Source organism: Cyprinus carpio, chromosome A5 (assembly GCF_018340385.1).
Source record: "Cyprinus carpio isolate SPL01 chromosome A5, ASM1834038v1, whole genome shotgun sequence".
NCBI lineage: Eukaryota > Metazoa > Chordata > Actinopteri > Cypriniformes > Cyprinidae > Cyprinus > Cyprinus carpio.
The window spans coordinates 33,349,238-33,368,689 of NC_056576.1; the positions used below are offsets into that span (position 1 = coordinate 33,349,238).

Consider the following 19,452-nt stretch of genomic DNA (forward strand, 5'->3'; position numbering starts at 1 on the left):
GATGTGTGTCAGGAATCAGGATTGTGTGACTGGTGTGACATCATCAGGTCACATGACCAGGAAGTTATATAGATTTGGATATTCGAAAAATTCACCAAAGATACACAAAATCATATTTCCAAAATCCAAGTCGTGTATGATGTGTTAAAAGTGTTAATGAATATATTACAGATGCCATATCAACATTTAAAAGAAATGTTGGAATACAATTTAATAACAATGTAGCAATTCATAGTGAATATCCTATTCACATTTTAAAATCATGTATTAATGTTTTTCCACTTAATTCACATCTTAACATTTTATTTGCATGGTTCTTTGCATGTTTTCGAATCTTGAAATGCATATCTTTTTTTATCATTTTCATGCACTTTTGAGACAGTCCCTTAATAACGTCTAACGAATGTCCAATATAAAACCAACTTTACCGCACCGATGTTCTGTGATAGTGAGCAGGAAAGACAGGTCGTCTCCTTCAGAGACAAGAACAGGTCACCTGCTCTCAGGTAGACATCACCATCTACTATCAGAGTCTCTCAGATGGACGTTTTTTTGTGTTACCAGAGACCTATTTATTTTGAAAAGGAAAGTTCAGATAAGCATCAGTGTTTCATGTGTAAAGATTCTTCTAAAAGTGATCTGTCTTTGTTCTTTGCTGCTGAACCTTTGTATTTCACCTTTGTATATTTGCAGTAGTTTTATACATTGAACTGGCTACACGGAGACTGAAATACAAAAGTGGACTCCTGTCAATTAAATGGTGGTGTGGTTGTAGTACCTACTTGATGTATAGACAGTGACTAAGATGTTCTATTGATGGCTTTTATTTGCTGCAGTGGTACATTGGTTTCCTCCACTGGGCAACTGGAGTTTTGGCAGTGAGTTCAAAAAGCATGTTGGCATTTTTGGAAGAGAATTATTCTTCAGGTAGCTTCTCCAGTGTCTTCTCTGAAAAAGTTTTACCAAAGCAAAGCTCCGCTCAGCTCTCGTCATTTCTGAATAAATGTGTCTGCCACTAGTGAATGAGTCAGAAGCCTTTTTCTTCTGGAAATCTTTTATACGTCACCACTTTAATCTCAAAAGCTTCACAAAAGCATTTTATGTTTTTTAAAATAGTGCAGGTGTGAGAAAGAAACGTATGTATCTGTTGCGTTGCATAGTAACACAACAACTGTGTCCGAAACTTCCTTGATGACTAAACAGGTGGATATTTGTAAAAACACCTAATAGGGAAACTAGGTTCAGACTACGTAACATCATGTTGAATGATCTAGAACAAATTGAAGAAGGAGTTACTTATAACCAAGCAAATGTTTAAAGACTATAATACTTATTTCTTGCAAGAAATCATAAGTTGGAAAAAATGAAAGTGTTTTAGTTGACTTCTTTTAAGCAAAGTAAAATTTTGAACAGTGCTTTTGTTCAGATCTTGGATTCTGCTACTGTTTATAGTTTTTGAAGGAAAATGTTACATGAGGACATAAGGAATAGTTCACGTAAAAATGAAAATTGTCTTTTACTCATCTTCATGTTCTTCTAAAAGAACCTCACATAAGAAAAAAAGAAAAACCTGTGTGTGTTTGTTCTTGTCAGCCTGCTGTGTATGTGTATTATTGTAGTCTGTACTGTAACAACAAGTAAATATGACCTTGAGTCTTCATAATCTTCCAGGACTGTAATGTTAGTTAACTACACTAACATTAACTAAACAGACACCAAAAAATGTCTGTGATCTTATTTGTAGAATTCATGTAGCTTGTGGCAAGTATGATGGCGCTGAACATTTGCGGAAGGCTGTACTGTACAGCTTGCTCTTTGTCACAGCATTTCGCTGATCTGTGGTCTTTTTTTTTTTTTTAACCCCGAGGCCCTCTCGGGAAGTGGTGACATCACTAATAAACAATGTCTGTCAACTGGGCCAGGCCACAAGCTCTTCCTGACAGAGCTGCCGGCCACCAGCCGTGCATCATGGGAAGAAATGGAGCTGCTTTATTACTTTATTTATGACATAACCATTCTATATAAATTCACACATTCACATAAGAGAGCCATATAGGCAGTTTAAAATGGCTTTTAAGGGAATCATCTTTTCAAGCAAGAAGTTAGTCACTGTAACTTATTTTTTGCATTTTCTTTTCAATAATTAATTTCTGTGTGTAAATATATATCTATATACTTTTATATAAATTCATGTCTTTTAATAAAGTGTCATTATTATTATTATTGTTTAACCAAATATTAGCATTATATTAACCATGTGAAACAAGACCAAGACAGAGGTTTAGGTTTTTAAAATATTGAGGCTGGTTAAAGGACTCCTTGTGGCAAGATATGTAATAGATTAATTTATTTATAAACAAGCTCTGCTTTGAACAGCACAATAAAACTGCTACATTAATCACGTCAGAAGTGTCAACCTACAAACACTGTTAACACCGCAGCCCACTGTATTTCATTATTAAACAACAACAGTGAAGCACAGGCCACCTCCATGCAGCCATTAACAAACACATTTAGTTATAGATAGAATAGCACACATATTTGTTATTTAGCACAATATGTAATATTTCTACTTTAAGATACAGACATGTTCTTCAGACATCACTTTAAATATCTTTTAATTGGAGAACAAGTCAAACAACGGAACAAGCTGAAGTGTTTGTTAAAAAAATCCTGGCTCTGTCTCTTATGTTGGTGTAAAAGTATTAGCAAATTGCAGCCTCTAAAAGTGCATTTACATAAATTATTTTACACTGATTATACTTACATGGTTTATTAACAGTGGGCTGATGTTTAATCAAGAAAAGCTCATAACAGGTTTTAGCTAAATCCAAATTTATCAGCAGTGAACAACAGTGTTTACTGGTAAAGTAACTAATTGTTTGCATGAATTTTAATGTCAAATATTTTATATTGTGCTTTTTACCCCACAGCATTCAGCTTAACATCAGATCAAAACAGGGAAAAATAAATAAATAAATAAATCATGTACATTTTACATGTTGTTTCCCCCCAGTTTTAATTTAGAATTTCAAAATTAATTTGAGAATACTTTAAATAGATTGAAAAACTTTTAAAAATATAATAAGAATAATAATTGGCAGAAATAATAATAGCAGAAATCTAAATAATAAAAATTCTGTTCTGCATATCTGTTGTTGAAAACTAAAACTGGAAACTGATTATGACATGTTACCAAGTATATTTTCCATGTGAATGACTTTCTGTTAACAATAAAGCAAAAGTCTGGTCACATGAAGTTCTTGTACAAGACCTACAGCAACATCATCTTCACAAACCTAATTTTGACCCAGCATTTTATCTCTTGACTGTCTGTCCTGATCTTTATCGGATGATAAGTCTTAAGTTGTCACCAATACAACATTTTGGACAGACGGTTGGTGGGGAGCCATGCTTAGCTATGATTCTGAAAGATCGGACCCTCAGCACATGACACATGATTGTGGGAAAGATACCATCAGATACATCCTGCTACAGGTGCTCGCTCCATATAAACTCACATTGACAGTAATCTTGCAAGTCTGCTGGTCCCTAGTGTCTGAAAAATCATTTTTAGACTCATATTCGTGTGGTGATTTACAACCAACCAGTTTGATTTGACAGATGACATGGGGTTTATTTGATATGAATCTGGTTCATCCTAAGGAGGGCTCAGTCTTTTTCTAGATTTATGGATTTAAAATAGCAAAGAATGGAGAAGATGTATGGCGCAGGGCCACCTGCCAAGCTTTTCCCATCTAGGCTGGTTTTGTTGGTGGAAGGCAAGCTTTGCTATGTTTGGTCAGCTGATAGTCGGCAGCCCTAGTCAGCATTTTATGTGCCACTCTCATTGGCTGTGCAGAAAATGTGTGTGAACGTGTTTGTGAGGGATTGAGACATTCTTGAAAAACAGATGTGCTGAATAATGCTGTAATGGTAATCTCTCAAATACCATGATAATCTTTCTCATTTTTCTTGCTCAGAGACGGATCTTTTCTAGTCTTCTACTTTTATTCAAACTTTTAAGTGCAGTTTTGATGGCAAAGCTATTTCTGATTTGTTAAAGGATCATAGCCATTTATGTTTTCTAAATATTGTAGTAAACATTCATTATTGCTTTATTGCAGTAGTCAATCAGAAACATTAACCGTCATAATCATAAATCGGACCCAACATCAGCTGTGTTCAGTATGGAATACTAGTGTACACTGCATACTTCCTACTATTTTGTAAACTATTTTTTAGTTTAAACACCACCCCACAGCCGATTTCACTGGTCAACTCAATCATGCAGCAGGCAATCAGCACTGTTGCTGACCAATGAAATCTTTAGAATCGTCTGTGGGGCGGGGATGGTAGCTTTGGTAGTCTAATTTTTGCTATTTTGATCAAAGAGTCGGCTCATTAAAAGGTCAGTCTGTGTGTATTGAGTTGAGGGATAGAAAATTATATTGCTGCAAAATAAATCAAAATTTATATGACATCACTGTACGACAGCAGAAATATTAATAGTGTTCTCAACATCACTTTTGCATCAGTGTATTGGCGGTGATGGCGCTACCTATTAGTAATGAGGATCCCATTCGGGACTGTGTATGACCACATAAATATAGACCAACATTTCAACCAAAAGTGAATACAAAAGACATGAGAAAGGATGAGTAATATATGAGCAGTTCCACATGGTAATTTTGGCCCATTTAATTAAATACCCACCTCTTACTGTGTCTGACATGCCTCAGCTTGCTAATGGTGGCCCACACCCCAGCGAAGCAGACACTGGAGGAGAAGAGTTCACTAACAAATGCAACTTGTTGTTCATTTCTGAATTAAGAACAAATGTGTTTCAGAAAGCTTTTGGTAATACAAAGTGTGATGGAGTAAACGTGGGCTATTGGGAGAAATTATTGAAACAAATAGAGAGACTCTCAGACTCTGGCCATAGTGAATCAGAGTGGGAGGGGTGGAGCTTCAGTACAACAGGAAGTGACACAATGTCATGGTGTTAAAAGTTGTGGTGATTTAAACTAAACTATTAAACACTGGGATTTCCTACAAATGTCGCTTCTCTCAGTATTTATGAGTGATCAGTACTCAGTTTTTCAGACTGCACGGTTGAAAGGGATATGTGCAAGTGTTACTGTGATTTACTCCCCTAACTTTCTGACATACTCACTGGATTTGCATGATACACACACACAATGCTGCATGGTATCATTAAGCAGCATTCAAAGCATTCTAGTAGTGATGCACCGAAATAACTATTTTTAGAAATTATTGATTATTGGCTAACTGAACTAGGGATCCTGTTCTCAGGTTATAAATTCTAAAGTTCTTTGGAAACATGCGCCTCTTGATGTTTCAGCCAAACAAATTTGACGTTGCTAATCTAGCAGCATTTTTGGTCACGGTGAAGTGCGTCCACACTGCTGACATGTTAACCTGTCGTAGCTTATCCACACTGGATGCAAGAAATAGATGCTGACACTGTCAAAAACCTTATCATCGGAGAACCCTTGTTTTGGCAGAATTTTCACCACAATCAAAAAAAAATAATTTGTTTATTCTCACCTGTTTGGCATTACTGGAGCCAAGAAGAGGCTGGTTTCAGGTTTACCAGACTCAAATTGGACATGTTTCTTAATGGTCATAAACACAACACTTAGCTAAAGCACAGATGCCACAAAGAAAAAAAAAAAATTTTCTTAGGGGGCAGTACATGAAATGTTTGTTGTGTTCAAAAGGTCAACAGCAAATATTGTGTTTTGACCTTTTGCTTCTCTTTGCATTTAGGGGCAGGCCTGTTTTTGAAAATGAATTATTTTCCATTTGTACTTGCTAGAATATATATTCTCCACAAAAAAAAGCTTTCTTTAATATGAGTAACAGTTCTTTAGTATGGGTAAGGCCAATACGCAATTTCACCATACTACTAACTGACAGTATGTTTAATGTTATCTCAGTGTAATTAACATGAGTTTAATAACCAAAGTAGTAGGCCTGTTTAAATTGAAAGGACTGTAGGATGTTAATCTTTTAAATGGCTTTGCTGCATACAGTTCCCACAGGAAGTGTGGCTGGGGAGAGAGAGTGAGCGAGAGAGACAGCGACGGGGTTAAAGACCCGTGTTGAAAAAGTAGGAAGTGGCTGTGGGAGCCAGTCTGCTTTTGGAGGCTGGAGTTATTGGGGCCAGAACAGCACACAGAGTCCTCGTGCTGCACACACGTGACAGGCTCTTTGACTCTTCCAGCTCCGTCACCTTGGAAACTGCAAGTAATGTTGCTGCTGCTTTCCCATCCTCCTGTGCCAGACGAGTAGTTAGGAAAGAAACTGACCTTCACAGATCCAACCTTTGGACATGCCGACTATACAGCTTGTCAACCTGCTGACACACTACAGTCTTCGGGATGAGGTGGTTGTTGAAGTTTACTACAATTAGCTTCTCCAGATCTTTGTGTTTTATAGTGAGAGTTGGGAGGAAAAAGTTATATCACTGCAAAATTGCATTTTCAGTCAAGCATTATCCTTTTTTTTTCTCAAATGTATTTTCTGCAAAAAGACTTTGATCATCTTTGCATGTCATGCTTTAACTTTGTCTCACAATTGTGGTATTCCCTCAGCGTGCCAGACTTGTGAAAGGTCAGTTACATCAGTCTTGTTAAAGCGTAGACAAAAGTGTGTGTCACTCAAGAAGGATCTAACAATCAGTGTATGTAGGAATATGAGAATGGGAAAAATTTAGCTTACAAGAAATGATCTTGGAGCCACTTTTCTCCTTAGAAGCATCAGTCTCAGAGCCAAAGGTTTTACGGATTGGCAAAGGCCATCCATGCTGTAGGAGACCAAAGAGCAGACAAAGCCAAAAGATTTTAGAGCCACAATAATATACAGACAAAATGACTCATAACACTGACTGACCGCATTGTGCAGTTTTAGCTGTAATTCAGTGTTTGAGGTCAAAACCTCAGTATTCTTGTTACCTAAGAGGTGAGGATCTGATAACATGGTCCTAAATGGTGCATTTCTTAATACAAGAAATATATATATATATATATTTTTTTCAATTTCTAGGTAAAATGTGACCTTGTAGAGTTTTTAAGTGGTTTGTTATATCAGGTCATATAGAGTTAGATGTAAGCTGTGCTGTGAAGATACACACAGATGGATGCAAATAAGTGTCTATAGGATGTGAGAACAAAAAGTGGCTTGGGGATTTGTCATGCAGAAGTCAATGCGAGGCTCTGTTGGTTGGTTGTAGGTCCAGAGTTGTTTACATGGCGACTCAATGTTGTACAGTAACTTAAAGGACAGGTGGTGCATTGTTGGGCAGTAACTTAATTTTCTAGTAACGTTTTTGTTATTTATTACTTTAATATAATTTCATACCATTTAGCGTAAGTGTCTGAATAAACTCAAACATGATATTTCTTGGTGCAGTCAGGGCTAATTTTGTGAGGCACAGGAGAGTTTAAAACTGAACTTGTGGATTCATCTCTCTCTCTCAAGCAGATACTGCTTTTTTGTGAGTGTCTGGATAGTTTAAAAGTCAGTTTGTTAAAAAAAGTTTAAAATGGGTAATTATTTAGTTAAATACTGCTGCTTATCACTATAGTTTTAATTAAGTTGTGTAAGATGATGCCTATGTAAATTCTAAGACAAATTCGCAATCTCTGTGTCACAATCTCTGAGGCGAAAAGGATTTGAAGCAGTGAGGTCTAAGGGAGCTGCTGGTCATGGGGGTTGGGTGGTGAACCACAGAAGACCTTGACTAAATTCTATTTAAAAACTGGTTCAGCTTGTTGGCCATCTCCAGGTTCTTCTGCTACTCCCGAAATATCCCTCACCTTGTTCTCCTTTAGCTTACTCTGTACGGTTTTACTGTTAGGAGTCCCTGCTTTCCCTCAACTTCAAGTTAAGTTTTATTTGTACACATTCATTTTTTTCCTGTCAAACAGACAACAAGATGGTCCAATATCAACTGAAATGATCACCATTGTGCCCTTGAGTAAGCCCCCCTCCAGGTTGCTCCAGACAGGTTGTTCATTTTGCTGTTATATGCCGACATTATAGTCAGTTATTGGTTTCACAGACAGAAAAACTGGTTCCACATAAGGAAAAATGTTATACTTTTGTTCATGTCAGAGGTGTTGATGTACAGTTAGCTTTAGAAGCACCTGATCATGTTGACAGCAGTTGTTGCTTTCTTAAACCATTGTGAGTTGTACATCATATGGGTAATTACCTGAGAAATGTGAAGCATTTTAATGGACTTAGGTCAGGGGTAGATGACGCATTTCATTTGACCTGAAAGAAAATATGGCATACAGTCAGTTTAATGTGTTGTACTTTTGTGTACTTTTGTGTTGATAATTCAGTTGTCAAGTACACAGTTGAGAACACATCTTTTCAGAAAATCTCAAATAGTCAACTCAAGTGGCACACAAAATCTCACTTTGATTGAAATTGGCTGAGATATGATTTAATCATGTTCAACCATACCATTTTTTTTTTTATCATTGGTTTTGAATCAGCACCAGGTTGATGTTGAACATTTTAAGAAACACAGTTTGGACCTACTTTAGTTTGGGTGAATCAGCTGTCAGTAGAATCTCTGCTGTCAGAACCTGGGTTGGGCCTGTAAAGCTGTATCCCCAATTTATCCTGCTTTCTCCCCCACCTCTCCGCTCTCCAGTCCATTGGAGCGAGTCTCAACAGGAGGCGCACCCCGATCACTATCTCTGCTCCACACAGCTGGCAACATCTGCTCCTGAGAGGGAGATAAGAAGGGCTTGGCTGCTCCACCCTGCCACACGTTCCACACAGCATCCGTGCCCGTCTGCTTCCTGCTCCAACAGACCATTACCAAACCCACAGAACTATAGCAATGCACGACTGGCTGCTTCATCCCTCTAGGACTTTCCCAGATGATGTCATGACTCAGGGATTCAGATTTGGCTTGTCATCTGCCAGGACATCAGAATGTGCATGTGACAATAATTAACAGGAAATTTCTGCTTTCTTTTGAGCAGCTTGTTGCCACTGTTTTATGTTTATGAGATGTGAGAACAGTGTGACTTGAAGAGTTATACTTTACATATTTTTGTCACAACCTATCAGTTTAAATGCAAATAAAACAAATGTTCTGCTTGATGGCACAGTACCAAAAACAGATTGTTAGTCTGCTGTGATTTCACCAAATATTCCCAGATCAACATCTTTTGCCAAGATTTGCCAATCAACCAATCTGATTTTAAGGGTAGGCTTAGGTAATTGAACAACTTTTGTAACAACGTATAATTTCCCTATGATTTTAGGGAAGGGGTCAGGGTTGCCAGGTATGCGAAACAAAACCAACTCAATTGGTACTCAAAACTATCCCACATTCCAGGGAACGCTATCACACTAGCAAAATTGTTTTCCGGGAGGTCAAAAACTCTTTCCAGGGCATTCCACCTCAGATGAAATCTGAAATTACGTTCCGTGGGGGCGGGGGGTTTTGCATAAACCCACAGACTAAAAAAACAACCCACGGCAGTAATATAAAAGTTGCCCAATTCTGCAGGAAAACCGCAGACTTGACAACACTGGCAAGGGTGTCCAATTCTGCTCCTGGAGGGCCAAAGTCCTTCAGAGTTTAGCTCCAACCTACCCAAATGCACTTTCCTGGAATTTGTTATAGGGATGCACTGATCCGATACTCGGTATCGGCTCCGATACTGCCATTTTCTGCAGGATTGTGTATCGGTCAGATCCAAATCCGGTATTGTGCGTATACTATTCTGTGATATTGTTAAGTCCCAGGAAAGGCACAAAAACTTTATAAAGTATCATAAAGTTTGCGTGCACTATATTCCAAGTTTTCTGAAGCGTTTACAGAGAATAATGTGAGGTACAGATGCATATTAAAGTCGTTAAATTCAAGTTTGAGAGAAAACTTCTCTTTGCTGTGGCTGTCTGTCATCCTCCATTTAGCATTCAAACTGCGCCTCACGTTCGGTTGCGACAGTCAAGACGACAAAACACTCTCCAAGAAGATTCAGTGTTCCCATTAAAAGGACTTTATCTTGCTGGAGTTTAGTGCTGTTTCTAAATCATGTTACTTTCTACTGAGTGTCTGTTAGATCCCAACACTGGAGTAGAGAGCTCTATGAATTGTTCTTCACACGCACAGTAACTGAAATGTAAAACTGTTCAAATTAAAGACTCTATCACAGATATAATACACTGTGCAACAATATCTCTTCCCTTTGTGCTTTGAAGATTTCTATATGCAGAGCTCTGCACACTGCATCCCTAATTTGTTAGTAATCTTGAAGACTTTGATTAGCTGGTTTAGGTGTGTATTTGATTAGTATTGTAGCAAAACTCTACAGAATATCTACAGGGGTTGTGTTTGGATAAGGGTTTGGGGATATGGCTTTGGATTGTTGGATTGCATTATTTATGTTCCAGGAGCAACAAAAGATCTTAACTCAGGAACATAGCTTTACCGTTTTGTCTTCCAAATGCTGTTGCTTTGGGATTTGCTTTTCTAGTTATATATTTAATCAGTGTATTGGAAGTAGTGGTCAGACTTGTGGCACGTGAGTAAAATTTCTTCTATTAAGTTCAGCAAATGTCAAAAATCAACAGACAACTGATCCTTGTTATCAAACATTGCAGATAGAGAGATTGGTATGTTGCTATACCTGAATAGGCCCCAGCTGTAGGGCGCTGTTAAAATTTCAGCGTACTCTCTCTCTGTAAGTAACTGGTGACAAAAGCAACTGCTGAGCCCAGCCTTTTGTTTTTGTTCTCCCAACAAAGTGTACAAGCCAACCTCCCCCGGTGTTACAGCACTGGGACATGCCTGCGCTACAGAAATTTATCAACTAGAGGAGGCAGAGGCTACTGACAGACCTGGGAGTTGCCTGGAAACTACTTCATAGCCGAGCCATGAACTGAGAGATTTTAGTATTCAGCTATTGCTGTTCACCGTCTCATTCCTGCTGAAGTGCTTATCTGGTCTTGAAAGCATTCTTTCCTTCTGTGCTCAGATCTCTCGCTCCGTCTTTTCTCCATCCATACCTCAGTTTTCATCCCCTCAAATCAAGCAGCACTAGTTTTATTGGTTGTTGAAAGTTTGAGTGGAGAAAGCTGTAGTGATTTGTGAGACAGGGAAGACTAGATTTTTTGAGGTCCTACATTCCCTGAGATTCTACTCTAAAATGTAGTCAGCTGCTCTGCTGTCTGCTGCCTACATAGGCAACTGTCCTGAAACATGCTCTACGCAAATAATAAACACTAGTGGTTCTTCTCAAGCCTGATTTCATGCATCGTTAGCAATCAGAAATTTGTCGGACCTCAGTTCCATACACAACGGAGGTATGACACATTTGCAGCTCTGTTGCAAGAGGTGCTGTAGTGAAAATGAATGTGAACGGTCAGCTTCTATGGTCAGCTACTGTTGTGGTGGACAGTTTAGCTACATTGACACTGCGAGCATTAGTGCTCAATTCTGATTTATTGCTCAGATCTGATTTTTTTGTATGGCTGTTCGCATTGTAATTTTTATATGTGGCCAAGATCAGATTCCAGTGTGAACGATGGTGCTGAACTGATCCGTATGTGCACAAGAATGGTAACAAGTCGGCATGAAGAGCACTGTCATACGAAAGTAAACACAGGGGCCGTGAAGTAAGAGTTTACGTGGTCATTTATAAGCTGATTTGCAGCGAAAGCCAGCAAATTTGTGAGCAGAAAATGGGGAGAAAGAGAGCAAAGTTTTTTAGTTATTAGACTCCAGAGGTACAAGTTTAGCTTGTATAGAGCTGTCACTGATATATACTGTAAAACAAACCTCACTGACTGCCTCCACAGCTGTCTGTCATATCCACAGAATAATCAAGGAACTACTGGTATGTAAAATCTTTGCAGTGTCTCCCATCATCACAGAATTATGACAAGTGCGATCTAGAGTGACGTAAAAATCAATTCCAATATGACCTTTCAGACTGATGTTGCACTGCTTTGCTAAATCTGACCTGAAATCGGATTTAGGATCACATATGTGAAAGTGGCCCAAATCAGAAACGAAAAGATCAGATTCCATGTGGTTTGTGCTGTTCACACTGTCAAAAATGTATATGCTGTCAACCTAGGCAGCTCTCTAGGTTTCGGAGCAGAGCTGTTTTGAGAAATCAAGGATGTGTTTTAGGATTAGTTTATTTGTTAGTAGACATGTCATACTAGTTTTCTCTAATTAGTGGTAAAAGGGTGTGTTGTAACGGACAGTTTTTAGTGCTGTCAAACGATTAATCATGACTAATCACATTCAAAATAAAAGTTTTGTTTACAGAATATATGTGTGTGAACTGTGTATATTTATTATGTATATATAAATACACACACTTGCATGTATATATCTAAGATAAATATGTTATATTTATATATAAAATATATTTATAAATAATATAAATTATTTGAATATCGTATATGCATGTAAATACATGTAAATATTTTCAAAATATATGCCTGCATGTGTGTGTATTTATATATTCATAATAAAGTTACATAGTATGCACACATATATTATGTAAACAAAACTTTTATTTTAGATGCGATTAATCGCAATTAATCGTTTGACAGCACTAATAGTTTTAGACTTGAGTAGATAAAAGCATATGACTCTAGCACCAGGCTGTGAAAGGCCAGCACTTGAATCACCCCTCAGGAATTGTCTGGTATTTTTGGCATTCAAGACATGAGAGTATTGTTGTTGTGCCTTTTTTTTTTTTTTTTTTTTTTTTGTAATCAAGTTGCTATAAATAGAGCAGGGTCCTGGGTTTTTGGGAATTCTGGCGTCAGTGACGGTATGACTGGTTTCAATAGTTCCAGAGGCCTCTCTGTGTTTTGGAAATATCTTCATTTTTTCCTGTTCTTTGGATGTCAAGTCCAAACCTCACAGCTTTTGCATTTAAATCTCCCCACCACTAACCAACATAACAATCATAAAAATTAAATTTACCACTGTGGGAAACTGGAGCCCTTGTTCACTCTTTGTTTGAATGGTCATATCGCAGCAAGACTCAGGTATACAGAGTCATAAAACATGCTTCTATGACTACTTCCAAAATCTGTTCTCTTTTGTCCTACAACTCATAAAACACAGTCCTTATGCTGACAATGCCAGGAAAATGTCATGCTGATCTCTACACTAAAAGAGACAGCAGCCATTTGATGATTTGGAGTGTAGTAGCTAGTAAAGAATAATGTCCTTTGTGTGTTTACCATGAATCTAACGAGTGCTCTTCAGTGCAGTCTCTGGTGAGCTGTGCTAGCTGTGAGCATACAGCCACCAGACTTTCACTTGCTGTGTACCCTGAGATGCTGGAGAAGTTCGAAAGCCTTTCAGTTTCTGACTCTATCAGACAATTTCAGTGGATGTTTTATAAAATCAGTTATTAGATTAGATATTATGTATGTGTGTGTGTGTGTGTGTGTGTGTGTATATATATATATATATATATATATATATATATATATATATATATATATATATATATATATATATATATATATATATATCACTTAATCAAGTAGAAAACAAGCTGTTATATTCAAATATTATATATATAGAAAATAAAACCCATTTTGATTTTTTGATTTTACATTGCATTGTAATTTTCATCCAATAATTCCCATCATTCTCAGTGGTTATTTTCATTATGGAAATAGAATAATTTCTTCTTTTTTTCCCATTTTTTTTTGTTATAGCATTTTTTCTCATTTCATAATGAAAATTGGAGGGAGAAATGTGATGATTGGAAAGTTATGTTTTAAAAAATCTTATTTGGCTTGGTTTTTTCCTGTAAGCTACACAATTTCTCATTTCTTTCTTTTGATTTTGATTGTTGTTTGTTCTTTTGATTTGATTAAGACATGTTCTTGGCATGCTTTGTGAGGTTAATAATTTTCTCTTCTGTGGTATTAATGTGTCTGTTGTAAAGTTGGTATGGATTTCTGGCTCTGTATACTGTTGTTTGGATTGGCACTTAATGTTGTACTGAGCTCTTTGTCCGTCTGGTTACTGGTATCAAATGTTTTGCCCTGCTGGACGCTCAATGGTTGGTTTATCCATTTGGTTAAATGAACCGTGTGGTTCAGTGGGGTTGAGACAGATATAATTGAGTTTGTGTAATTGGAGCATGCTTGAAATATTGATCTGTGAGATGATGTGGGGAATCCCACACACTGCTGCCAAACAACAGACACTGACAGTCAGAGAGGATGTCTCTCTCTCTCTCTCTCTCTCTCTCTCTCTCTCTCTCTCTCTCTCTCTCTCTCTCTCTCTCTCTCTCATATCTTTCTCATTTTATCACTAATATTTATATTTTATATCAAAAAGTTGATAAATTGACAAAACCCAGAACAAAATTACTAAAACCTAGACTAAAATTAAAATGAAGACTGAAAATATCAAATAAAAGGTAATTCGAAATATAAATAAATACAATAATCATATATAAATAATAAAATAACACTGATTTACAGTATATTTATTATTGTTTGGAAAAACAACTTCAGTAAAGTAACAAATAGGTTTCATTCACTTCTGTGAATTTGTTCTTTTTCCTGTTTTAATGGCAGTGTTTTACTGTCTTTTAATGGCAAACACAGATTTAACAATCAAAACAAACTCTTGTTCTCCTCAACAATTAAACATTTTACATGTATATTTATTTTTATAAAATACCACACACAAACATTTTACATGTTTTTGAAAGATTTTAGTTAAAATGTAGTAATGTATTTATTTTTTCTTTTTGTAGTAATATTTATGTTTTATGTTTTTGTTTAAGTTTATTTTTATTGTTTGGGGTCATTTTGTTTTTTTTTTAACCATGCTTTTTTATTTACATATTTATTTTACTTACATTTGTATTTATATTTCTTTTAACTTTTTTTGGTTTCAGAACTTTTTGAATCTGTTTGGCAACACAAATGTACTTGGTTCCTTTAAAATCCATTTAAGAGCAAATGCATATTAATGTATACTGAATAACATTAAAAGTCATGAGCATAATGTATATTAGTTTTTTTTGGTTCATTTATGTTCTTTTTTAGAGCAAATGCATATTAATGTATACTGAGGTTTTTGAAGATTTTAATGTATTTATTTTCCTAGTAATTATTTTTGTTAAAATGTAGTAGCATATTTTACAACATTAACATTCTTCCCTGAAAGTGTGGATTAGTATTATATTTTACTTTAACTTTAGATATGTTTTACAACCCTGGGATTAGGGTTTTTTCTTCATTTGTATTTTAATTTTTTTTTTTTTAAACTGATTCTGTTTTTTCCACCATTGCACTACAAGTATTTGTGTGATTGTTTCTGCATATTTTAAAATGCTCCAATGACACTGATGCCTTTCAGTTATAAAAAGTTGAATAACCAGCTTTTGGGTCTTTAGAATTTATTAGAAACTATTACAACATCCAGGCTCAACTACAAACCCGATTCCAAAGAAGTTGGGACACTGTACAAATTGGGAGTAAAAAAGGAATGGAATAATTTACAAATCAATTAAACTTATATTTTATTCACAATAGAATATAGATAACATATCAAATGTTGAAAGTGAGACATTTTGAAATGTCATGCCAAATATTGGCTCATTTTGGATTTCATGAGAGCTACACATTCCAAAAAAGTTGGGACAGATAGCAATAAGAGGCCGTAAAAGTTAAATGTACATATAAGGAACAGCTGGAGGACCAATTTGCAACTTATTAGGTCAATTGGCAACATGATTGGGTATAAAAAAGAGCCTCTCAGAGTGGCAGTGTCTCTCAGAAGTCAAGATGGGCAGAGGATCACCAATTCCCCCAATTCTGCGGTGAAAAATAGTGGAGCAATATCAGAAAGGAGTTTCTCAGAGAAAAATTACAAAGAGTTTGAAGTTATCATCATCTACAGTGCATAATATCATCCAAAGATTCAGAGAATCTGGAACAATCTCTGTGCGTAAGGGTCAAGGCCGGGAAACCATACTGGATGCCCGTGATCTTCGGGCCCTTAGCCGGCACTGCATCACATACAGGAATGCTACTGTAATGGAAATCACAACAAGGGCTCAGGAATACTTCCAGAAAACATTGTCGGTGAACACAATCCACTGTGCCAATCGCCGTTGCCGTCTAAAACTCTATAGGTCAAAAAAGAAGCCATATCTAAACATGATCCAGAAGCGCAGGCGTTTTCTCTGGGCCAAGGCTCATTTAAAATGGACTGTGGCAAAGTGGAAAACTGTTCTGTGGTCAGACGAATCAAAACTTGAAGTTCTTTTTGGAAAACTGGGATGCCATGTCAACCGGACTAAAGAGGACAAAGACAACCCAAGTTGTTATCAGCACTCAGTTCAGAAGCCTGCATCTCTAATGGTATGGGGTTGCATGAGTGCGTGTGGCATGGGCAGCTTACACATCTGGAAAGGCACCATCAATGCTGAAATGTATATCCAAGTTCTAGAACAACATATGCTCCCATCCAGACGTCGTCTCTTTCAGGGAAGACCTTGCATTTTCCAACATGACAATGCCAGACCACATACTGCATCGATTACAACATCATGGCTGCGTAGAAGAAGGATCTGGGTACTGAAATGGCCAGCCTGCAGTCCAGATCTTTCACCCATAAAAACATTTGCTGCATCATAAAGAGGAAGATGCGACAAAGAAGACCTAAGACAGTTGAGCAACTAGAAGCCTGTATTAGACAAGAATGGGACAACATTCCTATTCCTAAACTTGATCAACTTGTCTCCTCAGTCCCCAGACGTTTGCAGACTGTTATAAAAAGAAGAGGGGATGCCACACAGTGGTAAATAAAATATTGAAATTTGAAACTTCCACATCATTGCATTCTGTTTTTATTCACAATTTGTACAGTGTCCCAACTTTTTTGGAATCGGGTTTATTTACTTGCCTGTAATTATTGAAGTTATATTTTAATTTAATATTGTCTTACCATACTTTACTATATGCGTCATTAGTTTCATTGAGTAACAGTAGCCAGGGGGCATACATACAGTACTGTATGTACCACAAGCCATTTAAGAGCTCTCTAATGAGTGGCAGACAGAGCAAGTCTCGACTCATGTCAAGCGTGTTTCTTGCATGAACACTGTCAGTTAAAGAGTTGATTGAGGCCTGAAGGGATTGACCTGAGGAAACCACCGCATCTGTCATGAATGCTGTGCTTTCTACCCTCACGCAACATTATAAATCTTTCTCACACCACTGTGTCTTCTGAAGTGTAAATCACGTTTGTTTGGAGACCCGGAGCCTTTTTGTACTCCCTCTTAAAATGATTAAAACAAGGAATTGTGTGAGTAAAGTGAGTTTGTGATCGGTGTAGAAATGCTGTTGTCTGGAGGCAGAATCTCAAGTCTGGGACTGCACTGCTATGCAGCCGATGGGCAGCTCAGTTCAGCTGCTGGTGAGTCAGCTGTGTGCCTCAGCTTGTGTTCCTCCAGATTCTTTGACCTTTGACCTAACCTGCCATTAGGCTTGCACATTTTTTTGATGTTAAAATACGTTAAAATGCGGTTCGCAGTTTAATATGTAGAGTCATTTATAAGTAAGCCATTCGCAGGTAGACTTTGACAATATGATCGAACCAGTGCTGATCCATTTTTTTTTTAGCATCATGCTCGTGTCTGTCTTTACACTGTCAACATGGATGAAAATTAGTTTTCTGCAGTCAGAGGTTCATGAAGAATTTCATGTAAATATTATCTCAGCTTCTGCCTCCGTGAGCCATCCACTGTGTTTATTTTAAATATCTTTGATATGGTTTTAAAGTTGTAAAATAGTCACTGCAGCATTTGCATGTGTTGTTGACAATGGCAACAAAGGAACTAGACCAAAAATGCACTGGAGTCTCCTTTTAATCACAATTCAGCTCCCACACAATTGTCATGAACGCATATCTGCATTCATAAACAGTCAGTATCGTGTCTGTTAGACTTTCTCTTGCCCATTTTAAGTAAGTGGAATTGTATAATCATTTGAGCTACTTCAGAGCAGAATCAAAAGAGGGCTTTTCATATAAACTCAGCTTTCAATACCATGAAGTCACCCAACCTCAGTATCACTTTCATTTAAGTGATTGAATAGTGTTGCATACCCAGACTATTAATTATCTTTGAAGTCTCATTTACTTTAAAGCTTTCTGCCCAAGTTCCACACACTCAAACAGGAAGTAGCTGTCTGGCTAACATGAAAAAACAACCACATCCTGAATCTTATATTGCATAGAACTCAGGGATATACGGAAAGTTGGAGCTTGTAAAAATATGTACAGTATTCATCAGATGGTAATGGTGTATTCCTTTTACCAATATTTGTTTATAGTACCTAAAAGCATACAGCACAATGTTATATTTTCAAGTTCAATGTGAATAAATGGCTTCTTTTTTCATATATACTGGCATTTAAAAGTTTGTGGTCAGTGAGATTTACTTTTTAAGAAATTAATTGATCAAAAGTGAAAGTGAAGTCATTAAAATAACATACTATTCAACTTTCTGTTCATCAAAGAATCCTGAAAAATATCATGGTTTCCACAAAAATATTAGGCAGCACAACTGTATTTAACCTAGATAATAAGAAGAAATGTTTCTTGAACAACAAATCAGCATATCAGAATGATTTCTGAAGGATCATGACACTGAAGACTGGAATAATGGCTTCTGAAAATTCTGTGTTGCCATCAGAAGAATAAATTACATTTTAAAATATATTAAAATAGTTTTAAATTTTAAATTTGTAATAATATTTCACAATATTACTGTTTTTACTGTATTTGAGATCAAATAAATGCGGCCTTGGTCAGCAGAAAATACTTCTATCAAAACCATAAAAAAAGATCAACCCCACACTTTTAAACTGTGGTGTATATTTAAATTTATAATCATCATCAACATCAGCCAAGATTTTCTAATCCTGGCAGCCATGTTTGTTTGTATTGTTGGCATTGTTTCTGTATCTTCTCTTTCTGTTTGGATCCACTGGGAAATTGGGAAATCAGGATTCCCTCAAGTTTCAACAAATATTATATATATATATATATATATATTCCTCTCACCCTCTCTTAGTCCCTGCCCCCACCAGCCCATCCTAATCATAATAAAACATGAAGAGACAGTCTAGCGTAAAGAAATGTGCATCCCCGAGCACACTTGTTCTGTCGCTCTCATCGGGTTTATTGGGGCAGAATGAGAGATGAGACCCCATACTTCAAGCACTTTGAGACAGTGAAAGGGGGCAATAGGACAGAAAGTGTGGTCACTCTTACTATCACGCTTGAGGCAAGTCCTGCTGTGATCATACATATTTTAAGACTTGCCAGCCAATAGGATTCGAGAAGAGTGTTACCCACAAAATAGATGGAAACAAAGAGGAAGG

The 19,452-nt window shown here is 36.8% G+C and overlaps 1 protein-coding gene across 5 annotated transcripts in view; it reads left to right on the forward strand.

The window, feature by feature from the left end:
- Positions 1-19,452, forward strand: part of arhgef12b (Rho guanine nucleotide exchange factor (GEF) 12b) — a 71,223-nt gene that overhangs the window by 3,840 nt on the left and 47,931 nt on the right. Inside the window, exon 1 of one of the 5 annotated variants that reach the window (XM_042756974.1) lies at positions 3,160-6,412. The exons of the other annotated variants lie outside the window; for them this stretch is intronic. Within the exon in view, the coding sequence (XP_042612908.1) occupies positions 6,408-6,412 (5 nt within the window). The 5' untranslated portion in view covers positions 3,160-6,407. Of the gene's footprint in view, positions 1-3,159; positions 6,413-19,452 lie in introns of those variants that run through there. 5 annotated transcript variants of the gene reach the window in all.